Source organism: Glandiceps talaboti, chromosome 20 (genome assembly GCF_964340395.1).
Source record: "Glandiceps talaboti chromosome 20, keGlaTala1.1, whole genome shotgun sequence".
Classification (NCBI taxonomy): Eukaryota; Metazoa; Hemichordata; class Enteropneusta; family Spengelidae; genus Glandiceps; species Glandiceps talaboti.
The window spans coordinates 1761861-1786484 of record NC_135568.1 but is presented as its reverse complement, the minus strand read 5'-3'; the positions used below and the strand labels follow the sequence as shown (position 1 = coordinate 1786484).

The 24624-nt window shown below is 35.0% G+C and overlaps 1 protein-coding gene and 1 long non-coding RNA gene across 2 annotated transcripts; both read left to right on the top strand.

Annotated features, from left to right (window-relative positions):
• Nucleotides 1-11775: 11775 nt before the first annotated feature.
• On the top strand, nucleotides 11776-13359 carry LOC144450950 (uncharacterized). The gene is made up of 4 exons (XR_013482272.1): nucleotides 11776-11863; nucleotides 12418-12516; nucleotides 12885-12914; nucleotides 13268-13359. It is a non-coding gene; the product is annotated as an uncharacterized LOC144450950 (long non-coding RNA).
• Nucleotides 13360-22160: 8801 nt separating this feature from the next.
• Nucleotides 22161-24624, top strand: LOC144450430 (uncharacterized). Its single transcript, XM_078141029.1, has 4 exons — nucleotides 22161-22278; nucleotides 22455-22496; nucleotides 23746-23919; nucleotides 24439-24624. Exons 1-4 carry the CDS (start codon nucleotides 22171-22173, stop codon nucleotides 24493-24495), a joined length of 381 nt encoding a protein of 126 aa, XP_077997155.1. The 5' UTR covers nucleotides 22161-22170; the 3' UTR covers nucleotides 24496-24624.

Genomic DNA, 24624 nt, shown 5'->3' with positions numbered 1-24624 from the left:
CCGGTTACAACTTGGTGATAGATTGAAAACCAAGCTTTTACTCTTGCCACTACATTACCTACAAATAACAGTAAAATGCCATTGTTCGGATATGTCGTTTGAGTTTACTGACTTACCCGTTACTGTTGTTGGTATTGCTGTGGTGTGTATAGTTGTTGTTACAGGGGTGGTTTTCGGTGGCACATCTTCATATAGAATGAGAGAGAGAGAGAGAGAGAGAGAGAGAGAGAGAGAGAGAGAGAGAGAGAGAGAGAGAGAGAGAGAGAGAGAGATAGATAGAGAGAGAGAGAGAGAGAGAGAGAGAGAGAGAGAGAGAGGAGGGGGGGGAGGGAGATAGAGAGTTAATCTATTACATAATTATATCTATGTATAGTTTGATATTCTATGCCTCTATAAGACTTATTTCATGTCTGTGTTTTGGGGGAAACATTATTATAACATGGGAGGTGCATCCCCTCCCACATAATCCCCACCAGCAGCCACGAATGTTACGATGTACGTCTTCCCCCGAGAAAAAGAAGAAAAAGGAAATCATGATTGTATAACTAATATAGTACTGCCCAAATCAAGATCGTGGGGAAAAATCCCACTGACTTAATATCTCCAGGTATAGGTTAGAGCTAAATGTGAGATTTCAGATTTGAGATTTTACCACATGTACTTGTAAAGAAATCTGCTATGGACTGATAGCGACCATCAATGTTACTTTAATGAATGAAGTGTATCAGTGCTTACGTTACCATAGAGAATACAGAATTAATTGACAGGAGGAACAAGAATGATATGTTTTGTGTCTCCAAGGGATCGGGTGGGGTGGGTGGGGGATGGCCGGGGTGGGGTGGTTATCATAATTTGTTTCATTTGTTGAGGGGGGGGGCTTGGTTTGTATCGAGAAGGGCTCACAGGGATCAGTCTATTTCAATACAACACGAACAAACCTACTGGCCCACCCCTGCCGTAAAAAGTGGACGCTCCTTAATGTGGAAGATTCATTTAGGCATCTAGTCGTCATGTTACTGTATATCATTGTCTATCACTGTCTATCATTGTATATCATTGTCTATCATTGTATATCATTCTACATCTATATTCTGACATCATTTGGAGCGGATAATGATGTGACTACCATCAATGTACTCCCAAATGACAAATGACTATTTCTATGGCCGATCTGTGTTCAGTTTTCATTTTTATCATACATGTATATAGACATGAATCCTACCTGCCACAGCAATCTCACAAACACATGGATGGGCTGCAGAAGCGAAATCACACCGTTTATCATTCCATTCAAGGGGGAAATGTGTCGCAACAACGCAATGTTGTTCATCATTGAAATCATTAGGCTGCCCCACAAGCCAACTCGAAGTACCGTCAGTCAATATCGTGCCATCTGACCATTCCCACGAATCTCCAAATAAATACTATGGGCAAAATAGACGTAATATATTGCAGTCATTATTCCATATATTTTTATGTGACCAACTGTTATCGCATGCACGTGACCAGAGCCGTTCTGTACATATCGTCATCTTATACCAGATATCATCCTCCAAATGACCTAGGGGGCCTTGTCAATTTGAGTCGAAGACAATCAGTTACACAAACCCCTTAGGTCGGCCGAGTGAAAACAAAATAATGGAGAAAGATATAATTATACAATAATTGATAATTTCTTGTTTCTCCCACATAATGCTACTTTTGACGGTCCAGAATAAAACATGAAATAAATAGAAAAAGAGCATAAAATTTACCATGATTATTCTATTGTTTTGGGAGGTTTCGAAAAATTAAATTAAAAAGCGGAGATTATTAGGTATGGATATACTACCTCTCATCTACTTCCTGCACTAGCTGATCTACAGTGACGTCATATTACACGTGCAGGGGACTTTGGTAAGCTGGTTTACACCCACGTGACCCATTCCTGACAAAGGGGCGGGCAGTTTGAGATTTCAAATTTTCCACCCAAGTATATTTTAAAGCTCTAAACCTACCCCAGAGACAGTGCCATACCAAGTGTCGTCAAGAATTCTTGTAAGACCAATCCACGATGAAATAATAAAATACCTATCACGAAGTCTTTGCAAAAGATTTCGCTTTTCCGAAGAAGATATCACTACTAGAGTTGAAGCTTGGGGTATTAGACTTTCACAAAATGTCTTCGCCTCCGCAGCAGTTCGTAGATTGTCGTCAAAGAGATAACACATCTGCAGTTCATCAATTAACATCCAATCCAATGATGGGCAGTGGTTACCTTAAAACAATATACAATTACCTTTCATTTCATTTGACATATTACATAAATTGATGAAATTTGAACAAATATGAATCTACATCAGAAAGTATGTAATGTTACAAGTGTAATTACTATTACACATGACCATAGTATGTCCCAAACATACATCTAACACACCAACACACATACATACCCCATACACTTGTATCCCGATATTCCAAACATTTATCCATGGCAACCATCTTGACCTCTGCTTTTGACGAATGGTTCTTGTTTGAAACGTTAAGCGAAACATATACATATACCTCACAGAGGACTGCTTTACCAATGTGTTTTAAACAATCATGCCTGATACACACCTCACACACTGCCTGACACACACCCCACACACTGCCTGACACACCCCACACACTGCCTGACTCACACCCTACACGCTGTCTGACCCCCCCCCCCCACACACTGCCTAACACTCCAACACACTGTCTGACTCACACCCCACACACTGCCTGACACACATCCCACACACTGCCTGACTCACACCCCACACACTGCCTGACACTCCAACACACTGTCTGACTCACACCACACACACACTGCCTGACACACACCTCACACACTGCCCGATTCACACCCCACACTCTGCCTAACACTCCAACACACTGTCTGACACCCCCCCCCCGCACACTAAACATGTCTTCTTAGGATAATACAAACTTGGTGAAATGGAGATTCCAAACATAACCCAAATTTATAATCAATAGCCCCATACAATGAATCCTAATTGAAACCATTATCGGTATATTGGAAAATGATTAAAACGCACTCTACTCTTCAATGTCCTTTTCTCTCAATAAACAATTATACCTATCAATTGAAGTATCTAAGGAGAAAAGACCATGTGGTAAACTAATACATAATATTAAAATGGAATACATTAGACCATTATTGATTATATATCAGGTGAACTTCATTTTTTGTATGTTTTCAGTTCAGTACAATGTATTGCTTTTTCTTCTTGTTGCGCATTTGTTCCTTGTCGAATCACTCTACTTACGTTGTGATAACATCAAGGAATACGTATCAACTAATTCTACAATATTGGTCAACAGCCATCCAGATACTACACATTTTACAGCAAAATTGTAAGCTATACGGCTCTTCATTGTAACACACACACACACACACACACACACACACACACGCACGCACGCACGCACGCACGCACGCACGCACGCACGCACACACACACACACACACACATACATACATACATACATACACACACACACATACATACATACATACATACATACATACATACATACATACATACATACATACATACAAAGACACATATGCATACAAAGAAAGAACGTACGTGTAGGTAGTGTTGTCGTATGCCAAGGTTTTCTCTCCACTTCTATGGGCACTGTATTCTATTCTATTGTATTGCCAATGGAATCCCTACAGTGGTACTACCAAACTAGAGTGCACTGTAGAGTTTATATTAGGCGGCATGATGTTTTATGATTCACACATTACATAAAACAAAATATAGACACTGCTAACACTCAATCATATAAAATGATACATTTTATCTCACTTTGAACACAAATCAACATCACTGTCTGAAAAACAGGAAGATTCAAACACAAAACTGTGTGTTCGTGGTGAGATAACATGTCAACATTGTATGCCTGTATTTTGTTTGTATAATTTCGAAACAAAAACGTGGGAGATATATGTATAAACATCATGCAGCGCAATTGAAATTCTATAGTCTTTCTGATTCGGTAGTAATTATTGTTCTAGGGCTGATAAGCTGTAAACATACCTGTTGTATCATCCGGATTGATATCTTGTGATAACACTCTCTTCAATCCAAAGATGACGTACAAGACAAATAGCAACTGCCGCGATTTCGCTTTCATGATTGAATTCCTTGAAAGTTACCGACCACTTCGAAAACGCCAAGCAGGAGTTTGTGTCTCTAGACCTTAGACATTTTAGGACTCATCCATTTTGAGGCGTACTTGACGGTGTAATTTACTCCTCTTATGAACACACGCAGTGTTACTCATGCAAAGAGCTGACTGGTTAATTATTTGACCTTGTAAATTAAGAAAATATGTGCACATGCGCAATTAGACACATTTATGCTAGAATAACCTCTAATAATCCTATCTTCAATAATTCATGTACCTTTTAACTCTGTCATCGAAATTAAACTCATATTTATAGAACAAGTATGGAAAGTTTTCAGCAGGAATGCTAATGAGGAAAGGAAATTAGGTGTTTGGAATAAAAACATCGTCAGCAGATGTATAATGCGGTTCAGAGAATATAGTAACACCCATCGCTTTTTTTTATAGCTTTGTCTTTCCTACATTTCCGATACTCAAAATGCGCTGCTGCCTAAACACTGCTTAAGACACATTCGGTTATAAGCCTTAGTCTAGTGTGACATATTACCTTGAAGTTAAATTACTATTTTTAATAAACAGCCACAACAAATGAATTAACACGGTGGTAACATCTGAAGTTACCATGGAATTTGAACTTATAAAGGCAATAAGTCATGTTCTTTATTAAGGTGTTATATTTCTTTGTCATCAGAAACATGAACGAAGCAATCAACCGTGTGATGACATTACTAGCAGCAACAGATGAAGAGCTATTAAATTATTGCCAAAATTACAAAGTTCGTTGATTACTTTCTTCATAGTGTTAATTTACTCTTCGATAGAACCTGAATAATTCATTTGGCTAGTAATTAGCTAATGTAACTTATTCCAATAGAACTGTTGCCGGTTAGATGCATTGTGCGTCTCTCCATACAATGCCATGTATTTTAGTACGCGCGGAGGGGTTTGCACGCGCTACTTAGGGGGGATGGTTGTCACGTGACATGACCGTACCCTGGGTTTACCCGTACAATCCCTCTCTGTCATTGATGGCGTTTAGTCTTTGTTCTATAAAATCACCCATAATTAAAGAGGTCAACATGTCTTTCCATCATTTCCTGATGAAAATGTTATTTCAAATGTAATAAAGAATAAACAAGACTAAATCAAACAACATAAGCGACATCCTCTCGCGCAATGCATCTTGGAACCGGAAAATCGACTATGAACTCCTACATTAACTACTTTCTCACTGCTCATTTCAAGTTGATTCACGATGTTGCCCTGTGGTGGCGCTGTACGATTTCATAAGGTTGATGTTGATGAAATACTATGCTTGAAAGTCTTCAGACCTGAACACCCCTGTCGTTCTATGTCCTGACTATTATGTGTCTATCTGTTGCCAAGGGATACTTTGTATGATAGGAACGTTAACGTTGATGTCTTCCAGAAATTTTGGAAAGTCCCCCCCCCCCCAACTAATCGTTATTAGGTGATTAAAATGTTCTTAGTGCCAAAATATAATCATATCAATGGCACTATTTTCACTGTCACACGCTGTGCACATGCGTAAAGAGTTTATAACTATCATTCTCATGTATTGAAAATTTTTCAAAAAGTAATCAACACCAGCTCTTACTGGATAACAGAAACTGTAATTAACTTAGACGGTTGTTAATTTTGCTAACGTCAATAAAGGTTTGTTTTTAGAAGAGCTTCTAACGGTCTACTGAGCTGAGTTGCCATGTAGGTACTAACATGTTTATACAGTCTACGACATTGTAAAGTGTGCTGTTATCTTGCAAGGCAATGAAAATGATGTCAAAATCATTATATTATGTATTCGCAATATGTATAATTACTCTATCAGAAAGTGTGCTGTCACAAGATATGTTGGACCCCAGTGGAGGTATGTTTGATTTTTTTTAATATCTAAAAAATAAGTTGTATAACCTTACACCTTGTTTTGATCAGTACAGGTATGATTGGGTATGGGCCGTGTGAGTGAAGATTCGGAAGCTTAAACCCAAACCAGAGAACATTGTGGTTCGTTTATAGTTTCCACAATTGTTCGCTTACTATGAGCTTAAGCACTTAATTTTAAAGTCTTAACTATTTTAAACCGTAAGTTTCCAATAAATTTAATCTTTCCGAGCTCGCGTTCCACTTGTTTCACTTTATCAAGCTGCACTACGTTCAACTGAAACGTTTCAAAAAAATGTTTTGTTAGGATCAATAACTTACTCGTAATATCGTACACTGTCAACATTATTGCATCATCTGTGGGTAGCCGTATTTTTTGTAGCGGGATAAATAAAATACTGAAATCAAATTGATTTTTGGATACGCACCCAAAAATCAGCGCGCTCAACGGCGATCATGACTTCAACCTGTTTCTGCACTACTTATGGATAATATCGACCACAGTTTAACATGTACAATGTCTAACTATTGTTATTTTAACAATTTTCTATGAGTATATTGTGGTTGTCTGATCGAAATATTATTCTACAGGTACAACTCTAGATATAAATTTACCACTACTTGCAGATAATATTGACCACTAATTAACATATACAATTGTTTTTATGTGTATAAATAATTGACCAATTTTTAGTAAATATATCTTTGGTCACTTGACGACAAAACATGTACCAGTTGCAGCTAGTGCAGGTTTTAGACTTTGCCATCAAGTTCACAACATTATACATGTTCACTTTTGTAATACATTTATGGAAAGCAATATTTGTTGCGTGGACAGATGTTTTTTCGAAGGCTGCCATTCCAACAATTGGTTATAAGACAATGCACCCCAGGGACAATTCTCAATTGAAATCCAAGTTCCTCATCTCTCCAAAGTTTGCTATATGAATATTTGTTCCTGATCCCTTTGTAATATTAAAAGAAATTTGGTAATTCAATGTGAAAGGAATTCATTAATTTTTTTTTTCATAGATTTTAAAACAGGATTCAGCGGTCATATCGGATTCAGCGGCCATGTTCGATTTTAATTTCCATATCATGTCGATCTCAATTTCAAAACTTTGTAAAGTTACCCCCGGATTTCTTTTAATACTATTTTAAACTGAGAACGAACTTGAGTTTTCATAAATACAGTAACGGCAATGGTTAAAGTTTTTCTTTATATTTCCATGACAACTCAAAAAGAAAACACACAGTTCAGTTGCTTCGTTAATCAAAGATTCAAAATAATTTACTTTTACTTTTAAGTGGTTTATTTACCGAAGCGTATAAAATGATTACAAGATAATGGTTACATAAAACGAGAGGGAGAAGGGTAAATGGTGGAGTCGCCAACATATTACTCATATTATAACTGTATAACAGCTAATGGGAATGTTTATGTACTTCACCCAAAACAGGAACAGGGGAGATACAGAATCCTCAAACTACCGATCAAGGGGTGATTGAAGGTATTGTTATTTTCTCGTCAATTCAATTACTGTGCAAACGTTTCTTTTAAGTATATGATTATTTAGTCTACTGATACATCAATTCAAAATTATGGGTAACTCAAGGTCACACAATCAGACCATAAATGATAAATGAAATAGGCAAATCATTAACGTCCATGGAATAATTCGTTTTATCAGGTTTACCCGTGAACAATTTGAATGTGTCTAAGTGAAAATGTCGATGTTCATTGTAACTACATGAATCATAATAAACGGAATTGAAGCATTAATTTAATATTACATCAATTTTTTTCGAATTTTATTTCCCTTGGGTCTGATGAGGTCACCAAATCATTTAAGCGTTACCGCAAAAAGCGTGACACATCGATACATAATATATTATTCCTTTCCCATATTTCTCTGGTATTCATTTTTTTCCTTATGTGTTCTATCATGAATATATGACTTCCTATAAAGTTACTCGACACATAGCTCAAATAAGATATTTTTTTTTCATATTTTTCCATCAGCAACATCCGGGCTCATCTCATGTGATTATAAAGGGATACAATGCTCAGACTAATTTAGATGATTAACAAGGACCCAGGTGTACTCAAGCTGACTATTAATTTTGTTTTATCAAAATATTCCTACCTATAATATTTATCTTTGCCGTAAATTAAGAACACGATATTGAGTTTTGAAAAAATGACTGTTTTGCTTGAAGGTTACCCCTGTCCATCTCCTGACTGGGTGTTAGATGACATTATGCAGATGTGTTATCTATTCAACGAAACGTTGTTAAATGGCATCAATTCAAGGAACTACTGTGAGAGTCTATTACCGAACATATCATTCCCGGTAATAATATCATCCAAAGCAAAACAAGACAGCTTAAACAAAAGTGCACAATCTGAGACGGGTGATGAGTGGTGGATTGGTCTGTACAGACTACTAGACACTCCATGGCCTATTGGTATAAATGACGTAGGTTACATAAATTAATGTGTATATAGTATTGTAAAGGATTGATATACAAAAGTGTATATATCAATGTGTTCACGTAAGTACGTAAGTACGTACGTACGTACGTACGTACATACATACATACATACATACATACATACATACATACATACATACACGCACGCATTCATGCCTGCCTGCCTGCATTCCTACCTACCTACCTACCTACCTACCTACATACGTACATAAAATTCCATTTGCAGCACGGTCGTGTCCAAAACATTACTATGACAACTTACACAAATGCCCCTAAACATTCATATATAGTTAGATACATAAAACTATTGATATTGATGATCATTTCGATTTAATGTAAGAATACCAACAGGGTCATTCAATTTACGAGTACAAGGCCACACTACAAACATTATTTCCGATTGACTCCTTGCTATTAAGAGTTGCAATAGGGATACGACACGTGAATCGAAGGAGCAGAACAGATCGAACAATAGAACAGTAAAGGAGGCAGTAAAAATCAAAATGTTTGAATTTCTTTTATAGATATAAGAACTGTCTCGTAGTAATACTATTAATACTAATATGATATGTATTTGCCAGAGGTTTATAGAAAAACAAAAGTTTCACTTCAAATATGAATATAACATAAATACAAAGGTAATCAATGAATGAAAAATAATGACAAACTTTAAACTTCTGGTTGGGCCACAAAAATAGTTCTTCCAAACTAGTCATGTTTGTGAATAACAGAAAATTGACAGTCGAGTAATATGAAGTGCATTAAATTAAAATGAAAGAAATCTGTTGAATATATGGAAGGGCCGAAATGGGGTTCAGAAAACAATGTTTAACAAATTACTCAGCTAATAAATACTGCTTTGATGGTGTATCGTACCCATGTAGTCTTTGTTATTAGCACACAGGTCTTTGAAATAAATTTGAAAATTAGTTTGTGAATTGTGTTAGATCAAATTATCTCTCTGATTCTAGGTATTCTATCGGGAGGAGTGGATATGGTCAAATGATACCGTTATGTCAACCTACAGTAACTGGATTCCTAACCAACCAAACAATTGGAATGGCAATCAACACTGTGTTTCAATCAAAATGGCCACTTCAGGTTGGAATGATCTGTGTTGCAATTCCTCCACACAGCTTCATGGAAGCATTTGTGAGATTGCTGTTGAAGGTAAGAATTCCCAAATTATCCTTATTTGAAAACCCTTCACTATAAAATACTATTAAAATTAAATCTAAATGAAATAAAAGTTTCCATGAATTGATTAATTCTCATGAAGACAGCATTTAAACTAATTAGATTTATTAAAATTGTGAATTTGTCAGATACACTGATGACCAATGTAGTTAGTTTTTCCCATTGACACAGGTCACTCTTAAATTTGCAATACAAGGAACAAATGGCGAATGGTGTATATATATACAAGTCTGTCTATCAAAATATGAAGGTGATAAAAAGTTGCTCTTTCAGGAAACCAGAACTTTACATAGCTTGAATTTGATGGTGATAATGATTGATTAGTTTGTGATCACAATACAGAGATGACAATAAAACAGAATACAGAAGACTGATCAATAGGTAGGTAATCAACCCTACCCATCAAACTATGTCATAGTGATAACGTATAGTTTGACGATCACCAGTTCCTCCTCCCCCCCTCTCATTCTTCAAACATGTGTCTTATTCTTCTATAGATCTATGGCCAGCGACTACTACAGCTTCTGGTGGTGGAGGAGGTTCATATTATCAACAGCCACAAAAAAGTACACAAGTAGTTAGCTCGACAACATCTACTGCGACAACCAACGTTGGGTCCACTACTGGACAGGGTACAGTGGCCTCAGACTGCTTATCCATACTTGAGGGAAAGTGTAACGCTTTAACGACTACAGAACAGACAGTACCACAACAACCAATTACACAATTTAAGACGACTGAACATGTGGCTAGTGGTATATCGAAATTCACTTCTTTGTTGAGTTATTCATATGTAGTAATGTCAGCTCATAAAACCAGAGTTTTGTTTGGATAATGTGTGTAGGGACACAAAATGGTCTATTAATAGAAAAGGTCTATTGGAAAGGTTGAGATGTTTCAATACATAAGTATGAATATATCATGTTCAATATGTCAAATTACCTAAAAGGGGATGGAAAGAAGTAAGACAGATTAGCTTGTAACTGTCTAGTCACCAACCAATCATGTACAAAGTGTATCTAACTAAGAGCCGTGGTTGTTAGCACTCATTGGTGTTTGTACTGCTGACGGCTCGATCCAAATATGGTATGAGAGGACATGTATTGTGGGGAAACACTTCCAAACCCAACTGATATGTCACGAACATTCAATATATCACGATTAATATATATATATATATATATATATATATATATATACATATATATATATATATATATATATATATATATATATATATATATATATATATATATATATATATATATATATATATATATATATATATATATATATATATATACATATATATTGGTAATTTCAAACAAAACTGTTCCAATGGTTATTGTATGTATCTATTACAGCTGTGGGTGTAGATACAACCAGTACAAATATACCATGTGAAGGCTCATGCGGTTCCACCGATCAACATTGCATTTATAACAGCGGGGACCCTATGACATTATATGTGCCAAATGGAACTACATTCAAAGTAGTCTGTCACAGTGGCATGGAAGTAACTGGTGGCAATCGCGTAAAGTGTACCAATGGAGTTTTCGTACCACCTGTACCAGACTGCATAGGTAAGAAAAACTGAAGTTTGTTCGTAGATATAGCTTACACACAAAACATGCAATAGAAACATCACGCCAGGAGAGGGGCAGAGTTTATCAATCCTGACGTTGACTATCTAAAACGTTAATATTCTGACCCAAACAATATTCAGCGACTCGATATATATATATATATATATATATATATATATATATATATATATATATATATATATATATATATATATATATATATATATATATATATATATATATATATATATATATATATATATATATATATATATATAATATCAATACCCCATAATTATCATACACACATTGCTATTATTTACTCCTTGTACATGTCTTTATGCCACCAGACCTGGATGAATGTGAGAATACACCATGTGGTTTAAATGAAGTTTGCTACAATACAGTGGAAAGTTATTATTGTGAATGTATGTCTGATTATGTGAAAAATGATGAACTTGGCCTCTGTGTTCCTGATTTTCCAAGCTATGACACCGAAGAAGGCAAGAGTGACATAGGTAAGTGACTGCCCATGGATTGACTTATAAACCCAAACATGGGAATAGTTGAAGCAAATTCAGTGTTCTTCATATACAGTATTGGAGTAAAACATCCTACTGCAACAACGTTCAGTCGTTCACTATTTTGGCAGTTATTAATTATATCCTATCTCTGTTATAAGATTTGATTTCAAGAATCTTTTGCCGAAAGTCACAATAAAACATTTCATGTGTTTTATTTGTTATTTACACATCTCACCATACGCCAACTTTGGTTGTTCTTTGTTAGGCCAAATAAAAAGAATTATGTGGTTCCGATAACGCCCACTTTCAAAATAGAGTGGATTTTTATTTTAGTTTTTTAATTTTCGTATAACTCTTTTGTGGGCTTCAGGTCACGTCTTCCATTCTTTAACTAGAGCCTTTCCACTATTTCTTGCGTGATTTTTTGATTTTTCGATAATTGTTTCGAATTAACTTAAAATAAATTTATGGTGGGAAGTAACAAACTAGGTTGGGTCGAATTACCAAAACCTGATTTGTTTTGGCCTTAACTATTTTTCATGTACCAGAGTGTCAAGAAGAAGAAGACTCTCTCTTTTCAATTACCTGGCCCACAACACAGGCTTTACGTTATACTGGCTGGAAAATTTGCCCGGATGGAGACACAGGTCAGTACATCCACAAGCATGTTGATTTTGAGCTCGAAACATTAGATTGATGATTTTAATCTAACTTCCTGTACACTTTTTTGAACATGATAGAAGACAGTGCCTTGTATCTTAAGGAGTTACTAAAGTCGCATAATGGAAAAGAATTTCACCTAAAGACGTTGTCATATTTTGAATCAGTATACATCGTAAAAACCAATCTCCTCTTCTCTGCACCAGCAGATTAATTCTAATTTTGTCCCTGAAAATATTTTTCATCTTAGCATTTAAACAACGTTACCCTTCTTCATATAAACTGTTCCAAATTGACGTAATGGCATTTCAGTCATATCATTGTCACTAATTTATAGTTCTTCGTCTACACTTAGGTGTCATGAGAAGATTCTGTAAATCTGAAGGTATATGGGATATTCCTGACACTTCATACTGCACAAGGGAAGAGTTCAAAGCGCTCTCCAGCATGGTGAATTATCTTACTTCATTGTCTTACAAATGGATGGGCGAAAATGAGGATTCAAATCTATGAATGAGTCATCGAGTGTTCGTTTGACTTGTATACATGTTCGCAGAAAGCAATAATTGGTTCACATCGTTATTTTCCTTATAAAGCTAAACTTTCATGGTTTTTCATAAGTTGTCCCTTTTAGTAGATATCGCCATTTCTTGTTCTCTCACATGTTCAGATCATTTTATCTAATCTTTTTTGTAACAGATGAAACTAATATTTTTTTTCAAATCGACACCATCTCAGGTTGATGAAATCGATAACGTGAACGAGGCTGATACAGCGTTGACAGAGGTTGAAAAGGTACTGGACACCTTTGATACAATGTATGGAGGTGATATGTTATTGATTGGTGACATCATGCTAAATCTAGCAGCGATTGATCTGACATCAAGTATCAATTTAACAAAGACTGACGAATACATGCAGGTATGTTTTAACAGAGAAAGGTTAATGAAATAGTTCACTGTGGTAAACAGTAAACAAACCTGCAATTTCGCCATTTGCACCTTACTGTTCTATCAATCCGTTACTATTTAATATTCTTAAGATATTCGATGACTAACTATTGAATGAATGCATGAATGAATGAGGGAGTGAGTGAGTGAGTGAGTTAATGAGAGTGAGTGGGCGAGTGAGTGAGTTAGAGCGAGAGACTTGGTGCAGGCAAGCACAAGCTAGGGCACGCGCGTGTGCAACGACTGTGCGATAAACGCAGATAGACAGACAGATATTTTGTCAGTGAGTCTTAACGATTGCACTTCATGAAGGCATTACTTTTTCTTTTATTTCTTTGGTTTGCTACGAGCTGATCTATAGATATTGGTATGGTTTAAGATTTCCTAAACATTTGGCAGAACGATGGACAGGTGAATGAATGAATTGAGAACTGGGGTTACTGAAATTGTGACTTAATGAGTCGTGTATATATTTTGAGAGAGATATATATATATATATATATATATATATATATATATATATATATATATATATATATATATATATATATATATATATATACATATATATATATATATATATATATATATATATATATATATATATATATATATATATATATATATATATATATATATATATATGTATGTATATATATATATATCTTAATTTAAACACAAACACATATCAGGGTGTTATTTTCATTTTCAGAAATTGGTTAAAGTAATATCACTAATGTTCAATCCAGACTTAGAGGCCGTGTGGCGTCAACTCATCGAGGTAATAACTTTCTTAAAGAATAAAGTATTTCTTTAATACTAAATAAACTCAGTAATAATGACGTTTTATACCAATCTAATCTAATCTAATATAATCTAATCTAATCTAATATAATCTAATCTAATCTAATCTAATATAATCTAATCTAATCTAATCTAATCTAATCTAATCAAATCTAATATAATCTAATCTAATCTAAACTTGAATCACATCTTGATTTCATGTACTTTGTGGTTTTGGTATACATTAAAATTCTGCAGGCTTTGATAATTTTAATTTGTATGATAAATTTAATTTTAATTTTAATAATTTTAATGTTAAATGGTTACTACTCTTTGTACCAGTCACAGGGACCAAACAAGGGTGCCATTACCTTAATATCGGCTTTGGACATATTTGCAGACAACGTTTATGATTATATGCGTGTAACTGGAAGGAATATAACGCTAACAAGTGAACTTGTCGGTAAGTCAAATTTACCATGTGACTTACTTGAAGCGATGTGTACTAGTGCCAAGGTGTTAAGCCATAGTGATACTTTGCTATCTTTGCCAAGGTATTTAAAACACTATATAGTACGCTTCAAAGATACATAGGGATATGATATAGCGGCATGGATATTTGGAAGTGAAATTGGCCAGCTAGAATGTTTGCCAAACTGAACAATACTTGTCCTCGAGTTATTTGAACTCGTGGATATAGTGTTGTTTAATTTATATAAATCTCACACTTACTTTTTCTTCTTCGTCAACTTTTGCCGGAGACAATCTGATCTTCACTGTGAAAATTCAATCTCCTTAATGAAAGGAAAATACACGAATCGTAGTATTAAAACAATGTGATATATTAAATGTGCATTCTAATATTGATATATGATTTGTTAATAATATTGTATAATAATATACTGTATACGGCAAGGATGAGAGTGAGAGTGGAATTTATATTTTTCAGGACTCACAGGAACTTTCATTACCGTGTACCAACGTGAAAGTTACATGTATTCCTCCTCCTTCTCAAGTACTCGTGAAAAACGCGCTATAAGTGTAAATGAATCACAGGTTGCAGACAGTTATGTAACGTTACCAGAAGTGGTCTTTGAAACTATAGAGAGTGACAATGATACAGGTAAATATATAGTTGAAAGAAAAGAAATGACTATGTATGTATGTATGAATGTATGTATGTATGTATGTATGTATGTATGTATGTATGTATGTATGTATGTATGTATGTATGTATGTATGCATGCATGCATGTATGCATGTATGTATGCATGTATGTATGTATGTATGTATGTATGTATGTGTGTATGTATGTATGTATGTACGTACGTACGTACGTACGTACGTACGTACGTACGTACGTTTGTATGTATGTATGTATGTATGTATGTATGTATGTATGTATGTATGTATGTATGTATGTATGTATGTATGTATGTATGTATGTATGTATGTACGTACGTACGTACGTACGTACGTACGTACGTATGTATGTATGTATGTATGTATGTATGTACTTGTCTGAATACACTTGTCTGACTGTGGGTGGGTGGGTGAATGTGTATACGCGTGTGTTTTGTGCTTGCGTGTGTGTATGCACGTTGTATGTGTCTGTCATTATTCTGTGGTAAACAGGTTCATTTTGGTATTTTATATCTTCTCCTCCTAATAGAGGACCCATTTGCAGTAGTAGTCTATATCTTTAAGAACCCCGGCGATGTCTTATCCTCGTCTACCGTGTCCAAGAAGTAAGTTACCAAATATCTTATCTTATACAATTATGATTTTTATCATCACAATATTTTATTCATCATAAAAATGACATTTCCTTGTTTTTTATGCTGAATATTACAAGGTATGTTTTCTTCGAATGTTTTATCCTGCCTTTATTTGTACCTACTATTCCTAAATTTTAATGGCAACTTGTTAATATTGTGAGTGTATTTAATAAGCTTAACACGGTTCAATGGAGAAGTGCACTAGTTGTAAACACTGGTGACTATATACATTTGAGAACGTAGACTTCTCATCGAGTTAACACATCGAAAAAGAATATTTCTGTATAACATATATCATTAAATGTATGCGGTTGTTTTCAATAAACATATATTATTCGAAATGTCTAATTTATTAAGCAAAATGTTACCTCCACTACTCATACTATATTGTTAATTTTGTATACACAGGCCAAAGCTGAAACAGTTGATAAAATCCGTAACTGCTGTGAAGAGGGTGAAAAAAGTGAACACTCCGTTGGTATCATTTACAATCTATCCAAGACTACCTGAACTATCAGATGAGTTGGAGGACCCAGTCACAATTCACTTACATCGAAAGGAGGGAAATATTTAAGCATTCATTACTGATATTTTTGTTTTTCATGATGGATAAGTTTGATATTTTTCAAAAGTAGTACAGTAACTCCATATAAATGCATAACACACACACGCGTTACACTCGTATACAAGTTCTTCAGAATTAAATTGCACTAACTATTCAACATTGGTGAATGAACGATAAAGAAGAATGGTTTTACAATTATTTTTACAATGCCATACATAATAATTGCATGGGAAAACCCCCAAAATATATCATCATTATTGAAAAACTGTATTTTATCACATCGTTAAAATGTTCAATTGACTGCAATATGTCTTAAATATTTATGGATTGTATGTAAAATAGTTTGAATTTTGTTTGAGAAAGGTCACATCACAACTACCATAAACAGTGATTAACTTGTATTATGTAGATTGATAAGGTTTTCATAAACTCATCTTCGTGTCTTGTGCGCAAATATAAATAATTAATTAACCTGTTACCTAATTAGCTAAGTTGGAAAAGGGCGGAAATCATGAAAGAGTCGTCATGTGGTTTTACAAACATTTTATCGGTCCATCTTCTTTACGCTGTCACAACTTGTATTAGCTTGTATATACAAGTATGCAATACTATGAATAATTAAGTATATAGCTTAACGATGTAATTACAATTTAATTAAACTAAATTGCTTTAATTAAATTTCTCATCAATCAAGATCAATAATGAAATAAACGTTACAGTGATAAACAACAATTAGTAATGGTAGCTGAAGCGAAACCCTTTGTCTTGTTAAGTTTGTTGAGTTCAAATCCTCGATTATATTAGATGAAACGGATAAACTGAATGAGGTCACATGTAAAACTATGATTTGGATTAAACACACTTTCATTTAATTTTCGCAGCATTCAAACTTTCTGAAATGATGTATCATGGTTATAATGTAAAGAAGGGAATATAATTCTGCATTTTTCACACATTTCTTTATTGTCAATAGATTGGTTATGCACCGAAGTGTTCCTATGTCGATTTTGATGCTAAGTATGGGTAAGTACTGTTGTTCAAAATCAGTATTAAAAATATTTGAGATTGGAAACATGCAACACTATATTAACTCTATGAAATGAATGATCTATCGGAAATGTCATCGTAGTAGGTTTGATAATCAAACAGACAATCAGTTATAAACACAAGAGATAATAGTAACCAACCAAACAAGTGTTACGTATTCTATTCTATGTTGTTAAGGATATGGCGTTCTGAGGGTTGTACAGCATCCGTAGAAGGAGACGATGAAACTGGACACTTCATTGAATGCATCTGTAATCACCTGACCAACTTTGCAGTGATCATGACCATGGGAGACGAACCAGTGGTAAGTCAAATTTAAAGCATGCCCAAATCTTACTGGCATCACCACATACATCTAGGGAATATAAAGGGTTCTTTGTTGTCCAGTCTTGCCAGATATGAAATATGTCTATCTCTAGAGCTAATAACAGCCTTCTGAAAATTCATTCGTGTTTTACGTCTTTATAAGTTACTAATAAATTATTCAAATGATATGAGACCTTATTGATATTTTGTCATCATATCTGGTATCTGACAGCCTTTCAAGGAATTTGCAAGGAAGATAGTTCTGACTACAGCCTGCGTGATATCAACAGTTTTGATTGCCATCAGTTTCATTATGGTGACAATTACAAGGTGAGATATGTCTATCTATCTATCTATCTATCTATCTGTCTGTCTGTCTGTCTGTCTGTCTGTCTGTCTGTCTGTCTGTCTGTCTGTTTGTCAGTCCATCCGTCCGTCTGTCTATCTATCTATCTATCTATCTATCTATCTGTCTGTCTGTCTGTCTGTCTGTCTGTCTGTCTGTCTGTCTGTCTGCCTGCCTGCCTGCCTGCCTGCCTGCCTACCTGCCTGCCTGCCTGCCTGTCTGTCTGTCTGTCTGTCTGTCTGACTGTCTGTCTGTATGTCTGTCTATTTTATTCCTTCAGTTCAATGAGGTTTGAAAATCCCAACCTCAAGTTGAGGCCCCCCAAAAAATTATCTGGTTCTGGTCAGGGTAAACTTTCTTCCTAATTTTTTCCTAATTTTTTTTTTTGCAAATTAGTAAATACACATTTTTTTGACACTTTACATACTCTTTTCTATCATATTCATCTCTTGAAAAACTTCCTTTTTCTTCAAAGCAGTTTAGGCTTTGTATTTAAGCAGTCTTGGCATGTAGGGTAGATTTCAGCCGCTTGTGCTCCAGATATCAGGAATAAATAAGGAACGGGAAAGCAAAAATTATCGGAAAAAAAGGATCGACGCGAGGGTATTCAGGGCACGCGCGCGCTGACCAGAACCAGATATATATTTTTTTGGCCTTAGTAAGTTAGAGCAATTATACTTTCTAAACTTACTCGAAGTTGAAGAATCCATATCAAGTATTAAAGTGTACTGCTGTACATGGTGTCTCTTACTGTAATCAATCTGCTATAGATAATCACGTTGAAACTCTCATTACACTGTTGGAAAGTTCACATGCTAGCCTTAAACCAGTATTATTCTATATTTGAGATGTTGCTACAAATGATAGTGGTGAGCAGGGAAAACGCGTCAGCTGAGTGTTAAGACATGGTATACAATAAATAGAACCATTCCATTTTTTAATATTCTATTTCATGACAGGTTACACGAAGATCATTATTTTGTACTGAGTAATATGATGGCGTCACTGTGTTTCTTTCCCGTCCTGGTTGCCATGGCAATAAATATGGAAAGTAATACTGCTAACAAGGTCAGAATAGATATATAGCTATGTATCAGTCGTACCAGGTGCACAATAGTAAGAGGTTAAACAACAACAGCGACCCCAAAACATACTTTCTAAATGACGAACATGTTTGCTGTATGTGTACATACAATTTTGACAACTACGAAAAATTTGAATTTATTTTTCATCAGTCTGAAGTTTGTGCATCTGATGTCAAAGACACATTATTTTGTTGTGAAAACACATTCGAAACATTATTGCATCATTTGATTGCACTGTTTCGTTTCAGGAACGATGCCAAATGACGGCAATATTCATGCACTTCTTTGTCATAAGTAATTGCTTGTGGGTCATGAATTTGTGTATCCAGCTTGTACTTCGATTGAGAATGTTCATGTACCGACACCGGGTAGCAAGGTAAGTTATCGACTCTGTATATAGTACAATACGTAAGAATACAGCATAGTTATCATTTCCAAGTGATGACAAGTACTTGAACACTGTCAGCATGTTCACCTGTAATATTGTGTTATTGTTTCTTTGCGTAGAAAAGTTCGAATTATTCATTTCGAGTTAGACGAATATCCAATTTAGTTTTTGCTTGGTAGAAAACACATACACACACTCTTATTTCATGTTTTGCATTTGGATGTGCAGATTGCCAAATTGTCATAGTTTAAGACGGCGAAAAGGCTAAATTGACAATAGATATCTAACGATTACTACAACGAAAATAATGTCTAGTAGTCCTGGACCAATATATATTTTGATAAGTTTGACAGACTTTGTAAAAACCGTTCGTTTGCCGTCTTTACCGCTAGGCGGCGTAATGACACCACCAGGCGAAACGTTTAATACTCGCAATTAACCCTTGGTAGTGATACGAAAACTAATTATTATGTTTTACCGGTCTAATGAACGTAGTTAAGTATATTGTGTCATTCATAAATAACTCCTCTGCTATCTGCAGGTTGTGTTATTTTATCATTGGATGGATTATACCTCTTATTGCCACGTGTGTATCTGCATACGATCACCTTCAAGTATATAAGGAAGGTCAAAGGTAAGCATGTTAGAATTGGCGAAATTATTACAGAAAATTATTGCCTTTTTCACTTGTTTTGATAATAGCGTCGTAGGTCACGTGCTATTCATATCCATATTTGTATCTGATCGTAAGTCACGTGCTAAAGTGAGTCCCCCTCATGAAAAAGATGTACAGTTAACCCAACTAACGGTTGCTATATAGCAAAATATAGGAAATACTTAACTGGCTAATATTTCTCTCCAATAAATATATTTATTATTTGAGTTTTTAATGATCAGTTTCTTTTCTTTTTTACATTAGCTGCTTAGTGACCCAATCGTCTACACTGTTACCGTCTGTCCATGCTTTGGTTGGCTTTATAACAATGGTATGGAAGATTAAACACATACAATTACTACTTTTAAAATGCATGATTTATATATAATACAATTAATCATACCGTTGACCTCCAAGTAGTCTGCCTGAAAATATGTTCATCATTTTATCACATGACCAAGATTTCTTATCACCAGAGAGTAACGTTTCGCCTGCTGTAGAACGTGTGATAAGAACTATCCATCACTAGTCTTGTCCCTATTTTAAGAATTTATGATGTATTAAAACATAATGGAATCTCATTCTAACATATTTGTCCTATATTTCAATATGCATATATATATATATATATATATATATATATATATATATATATATATATATACATATATATATATATATATATATATATATATATATATATTTAAATTCAGACAAATGTGAAGCACTTAACAAGGTTCATTCTGATTGGTTAGAAAACAAAGCAAACAAGCACGACTGTTAACTATATGGTTAATAAATGATAAAGTATATATGTATGTCTTCCAATCAGTGGCAACCTTGTAATAACTTCACATCGCCCCATAAATTCTCCTTTCAGTGTATACAGGTATCCTCGTGATTGTCAACGCCTTACACATATTTACTTTTTTAACAACGGTAATTATAATAGCCAATGTTAAAGCCCTTTCTACATTTTTAATTTATTACAATAACACTACAAAGAGTTACATTTACTATACAACCAATATTCTATATTTGGTTCAATTATGTGAATATGTTTATTAGGTTTCAGTGGTACTACTGTGTATGGCATGTAGCAGTATAAGGGACATTCCTTGTGAACAGGGGGAGCAACAACTATGGTGAGTGATTATTAACGTTTTTGTTGTTGTTGTTTACATTTTATAACGTGCTAGTATGTAACCATTGTTATACACCTACCCACCACCCCACCCTTCCCCACGCACCCCTCCCCCATACACAAATGAATCATCTGGTCTGGAGATAGACGTTTGGTAATAATTCTATAAACGCTGGCAAAAGTCAACTTAGATTGCATATACACCATTACAAAACAATGTTTTGGCTTTTTTCCTGGATACTGAGAATAAATGAGACCCGGTATGTCCATTGATAAACACTTCGGCTGCCAACTTCTTACAGTCAATCGCAAACAGTGTTACCTAAAGGTTTACAATGGACACTTTTATAATTATAGACTTTATGAACAAGCCACCACTAAACTGATCGTAACCGGCCTACATTACAGAGACGTCTGAACAGAAAATGTTTGTAATCTTTACATTTACAGAAATCATTTATTTGGCTTTCGATTGTGTTATCCCTCATTACGAAATGAATGTTTTTAAGTTTAATTAATTCTCAGAGACACTCCTAGATAACACATATTTTGTCTCCAAATATTTGTTACAGGGAGAAATTGCGCTCATCGATAATGTTACAGGTCGTATTTACTGTAACCCGTTCACTTGGTTTTGTGCTGGCGACTGATGAGGATGTATTGGATACAAGTTATGTCTTTGCTACAGGCATATTTCTAGAGGTCAGAGTATTCTTCCATTTCGTGCTCTCTATACATTACTTGTCATTGTTATTGAAATTTCCTTCTTAGACAACCTTTTTTTCAAAGTTGAATGAACGGCAGAGATGGGCTAATCTTTCATTTACATTCATCTCTTACAATTGTTAACAATAATTGAAATATATTGTCTTTTTTAGGGTTCAATAATTTTTTTGGCATTTGCTGCAACAAATCAGGAGGTATGTTTATTCATTTTTCCTACCACCAGCGCCACAAGGCAACCATTTTTAGATGAATGAGAAAAAAATCACTGTACTTATGGAATATTATTAACAAATAATAACAACACGGTTACACAAAAACACACTAAAAACATTACTGAACACAAGCTGGCAGATTCCAATTACTGGCAAATAAAATATATATCCCAGTCATCACCATGTAAAGGCGTTTACATAAATTCACCATAACAAATACAAAGTGTAGGATACACACATGAATCAATTTAAGTATGTTCAGTGATCGATGGAAGTAGGTACACAATGAATGGAAATTATTATAGTTGCGTCGATGAATGTAATACAGCAGTATAGCGACACTGAACATGTAAATGTAACATGATTATTGAGTTCATTTTCAGTATTGTGTTGAATGTATGTAAACTGGTGTTAGGAAGGATTAATAATAACGGTAAGGTCAAGTTCATGAGGAATCCTGTCCCCCAAAACTGTCTTAAGAAATAGTCAATAGATGCCAGGTACTTACAGACTCCACAAATGATCAAATCGTTGTTGTTCTTTCTTCCTTCCTTGAGAGGTTGAAATTTTCCCCGTCTTCCAAATGAAAGGGAGAAGTTTTATCAAATTGTGTACTTCAATTTCAATGTCATTATTATAGACCGTATCACCAATACTTCAAAAAACCTCAACCCTCCTTGACTGTCTCAACAAGAATGACACGTGTTCGAAGAAGCTATGGCATGGCTATCATTAAAATGCTCACCTGTGTTACAATCATTAACCAATGACAGTCTGCTGAATGATCATACGAGAAATTTCAATGCTAAAATTGCAAAGCTTGGAACTCATTGACTAATAATAATTCACAATTTGTATAGAACGTTGATAAGCAGCCAATCAGAGATCATTATTCTGGAAGAACAGATGTTGTACAGCTGTTAACTAATCCTTATCACATTCCATTAAAATGTATATCAGAATACAGACACCGTAAAAAAAATTGACTTCGCAAAAATAACCCAGTCAGCTCAAAAATTTCAACCGAAAAGACTTATTCCTCTCTATTCCTTTTCTTATATGAATCCGAGATCTAACTTGTACTCGTTGATTGACAGGATACACTATTGCGTAGCGTTGTAATCATTCCTGGCTCTACCACGCCAGCTCGCGATGTTTACAGCTGGCACGCCAGTGTCGAGATTATCCTGTACTGTAACGATAACAAGTTCAAATGTTCAACTTTCTACAGGTACTTACTGCTATGAGGGTTCGATATTTCCTGACTAATGGCGATAACGAGAAAGTAGTGTATAATGAAAATGAACGCAACTACACAGAGAGCCTAGATGCCGAGAGACAAAACCAACAGGCAGAGTATGTGAGACACAAAAAGATGGACGCAATTAATAGTCTTTTCTTAATGGTAAGTTAATAAAATATGTACTGATATCTGTCAATTCTGTCCACACAACTTACTGAATATTAAATATATGCTAATCTTCATATTGTGCGTCGTCTGACCGCAAGAGGGCGTGATACATATCTTCGCAAATCGCGAAATACACCTTGCCAAGTCAGAATGCACATCATGGAGAGAACCTACTGGCGTTATGTTTTATCGCTTTGCCCTATCCAACCAAATGACTTTTGATATAAGATCAAAGACGCAATTTCCGGGGAATGTATACCGTCTGGACAACTTCTGTACCTGAAAACGGGCCAATTGTGGGTTTCTATGAAAACATTCCTCTTTCAACACATGCTGCTACTATGACATAAAAAACAATAAAGTAATTCAATTCTATATCGCATGTAATATTTTGTTTTCATTTTGTTCGATAAACGTCTCGACAACAGAGTTCACAGTACGTCAATCATTGCAATCTAACATGACGTCACAGAAAAACGAAGTAATGCATACTTTGTCTGTTATTCATGTCAGGCTCAACAGGTGGATCGAGTTGAACCACGACCATCCAAGAAACTGCGCAAGACTTAAGAGTGTATGAAGTTTACTGCGCAAGACTTAAAAGTGTACGAAGTTTACGTCTAACAACGATACACCAGTGCTGTATGGGACCAGCAGCGTTTATTCAGTTTGACATAAACAAATCAACGAGTTTTATTA

Bases quoted from the DNA above. Each gene is read 5' to 3' on its own strand.
- LOC144450430 (XM_078141029.1), top strand. From the start codon at position 22,171: ATGTTACAGGTCGTATTTACTGTAACCCGTTCACTTGGTTTTGTGCTG. The intron at 22,279-22,454 runs GTCAGAGTATTC...TGTCTTTTTTAG, and splicing joins CTACAGGCATATTTCTAGAG to GGTTCAATAATTTTTTTGGC. The intron at 22,497-23,745 runs GTATGTTTATTC...AACTTTCTACAG, and splicing joins TTGCTGCAACAAATCAGGAG to GTACTTACTGCTATGAGGGT.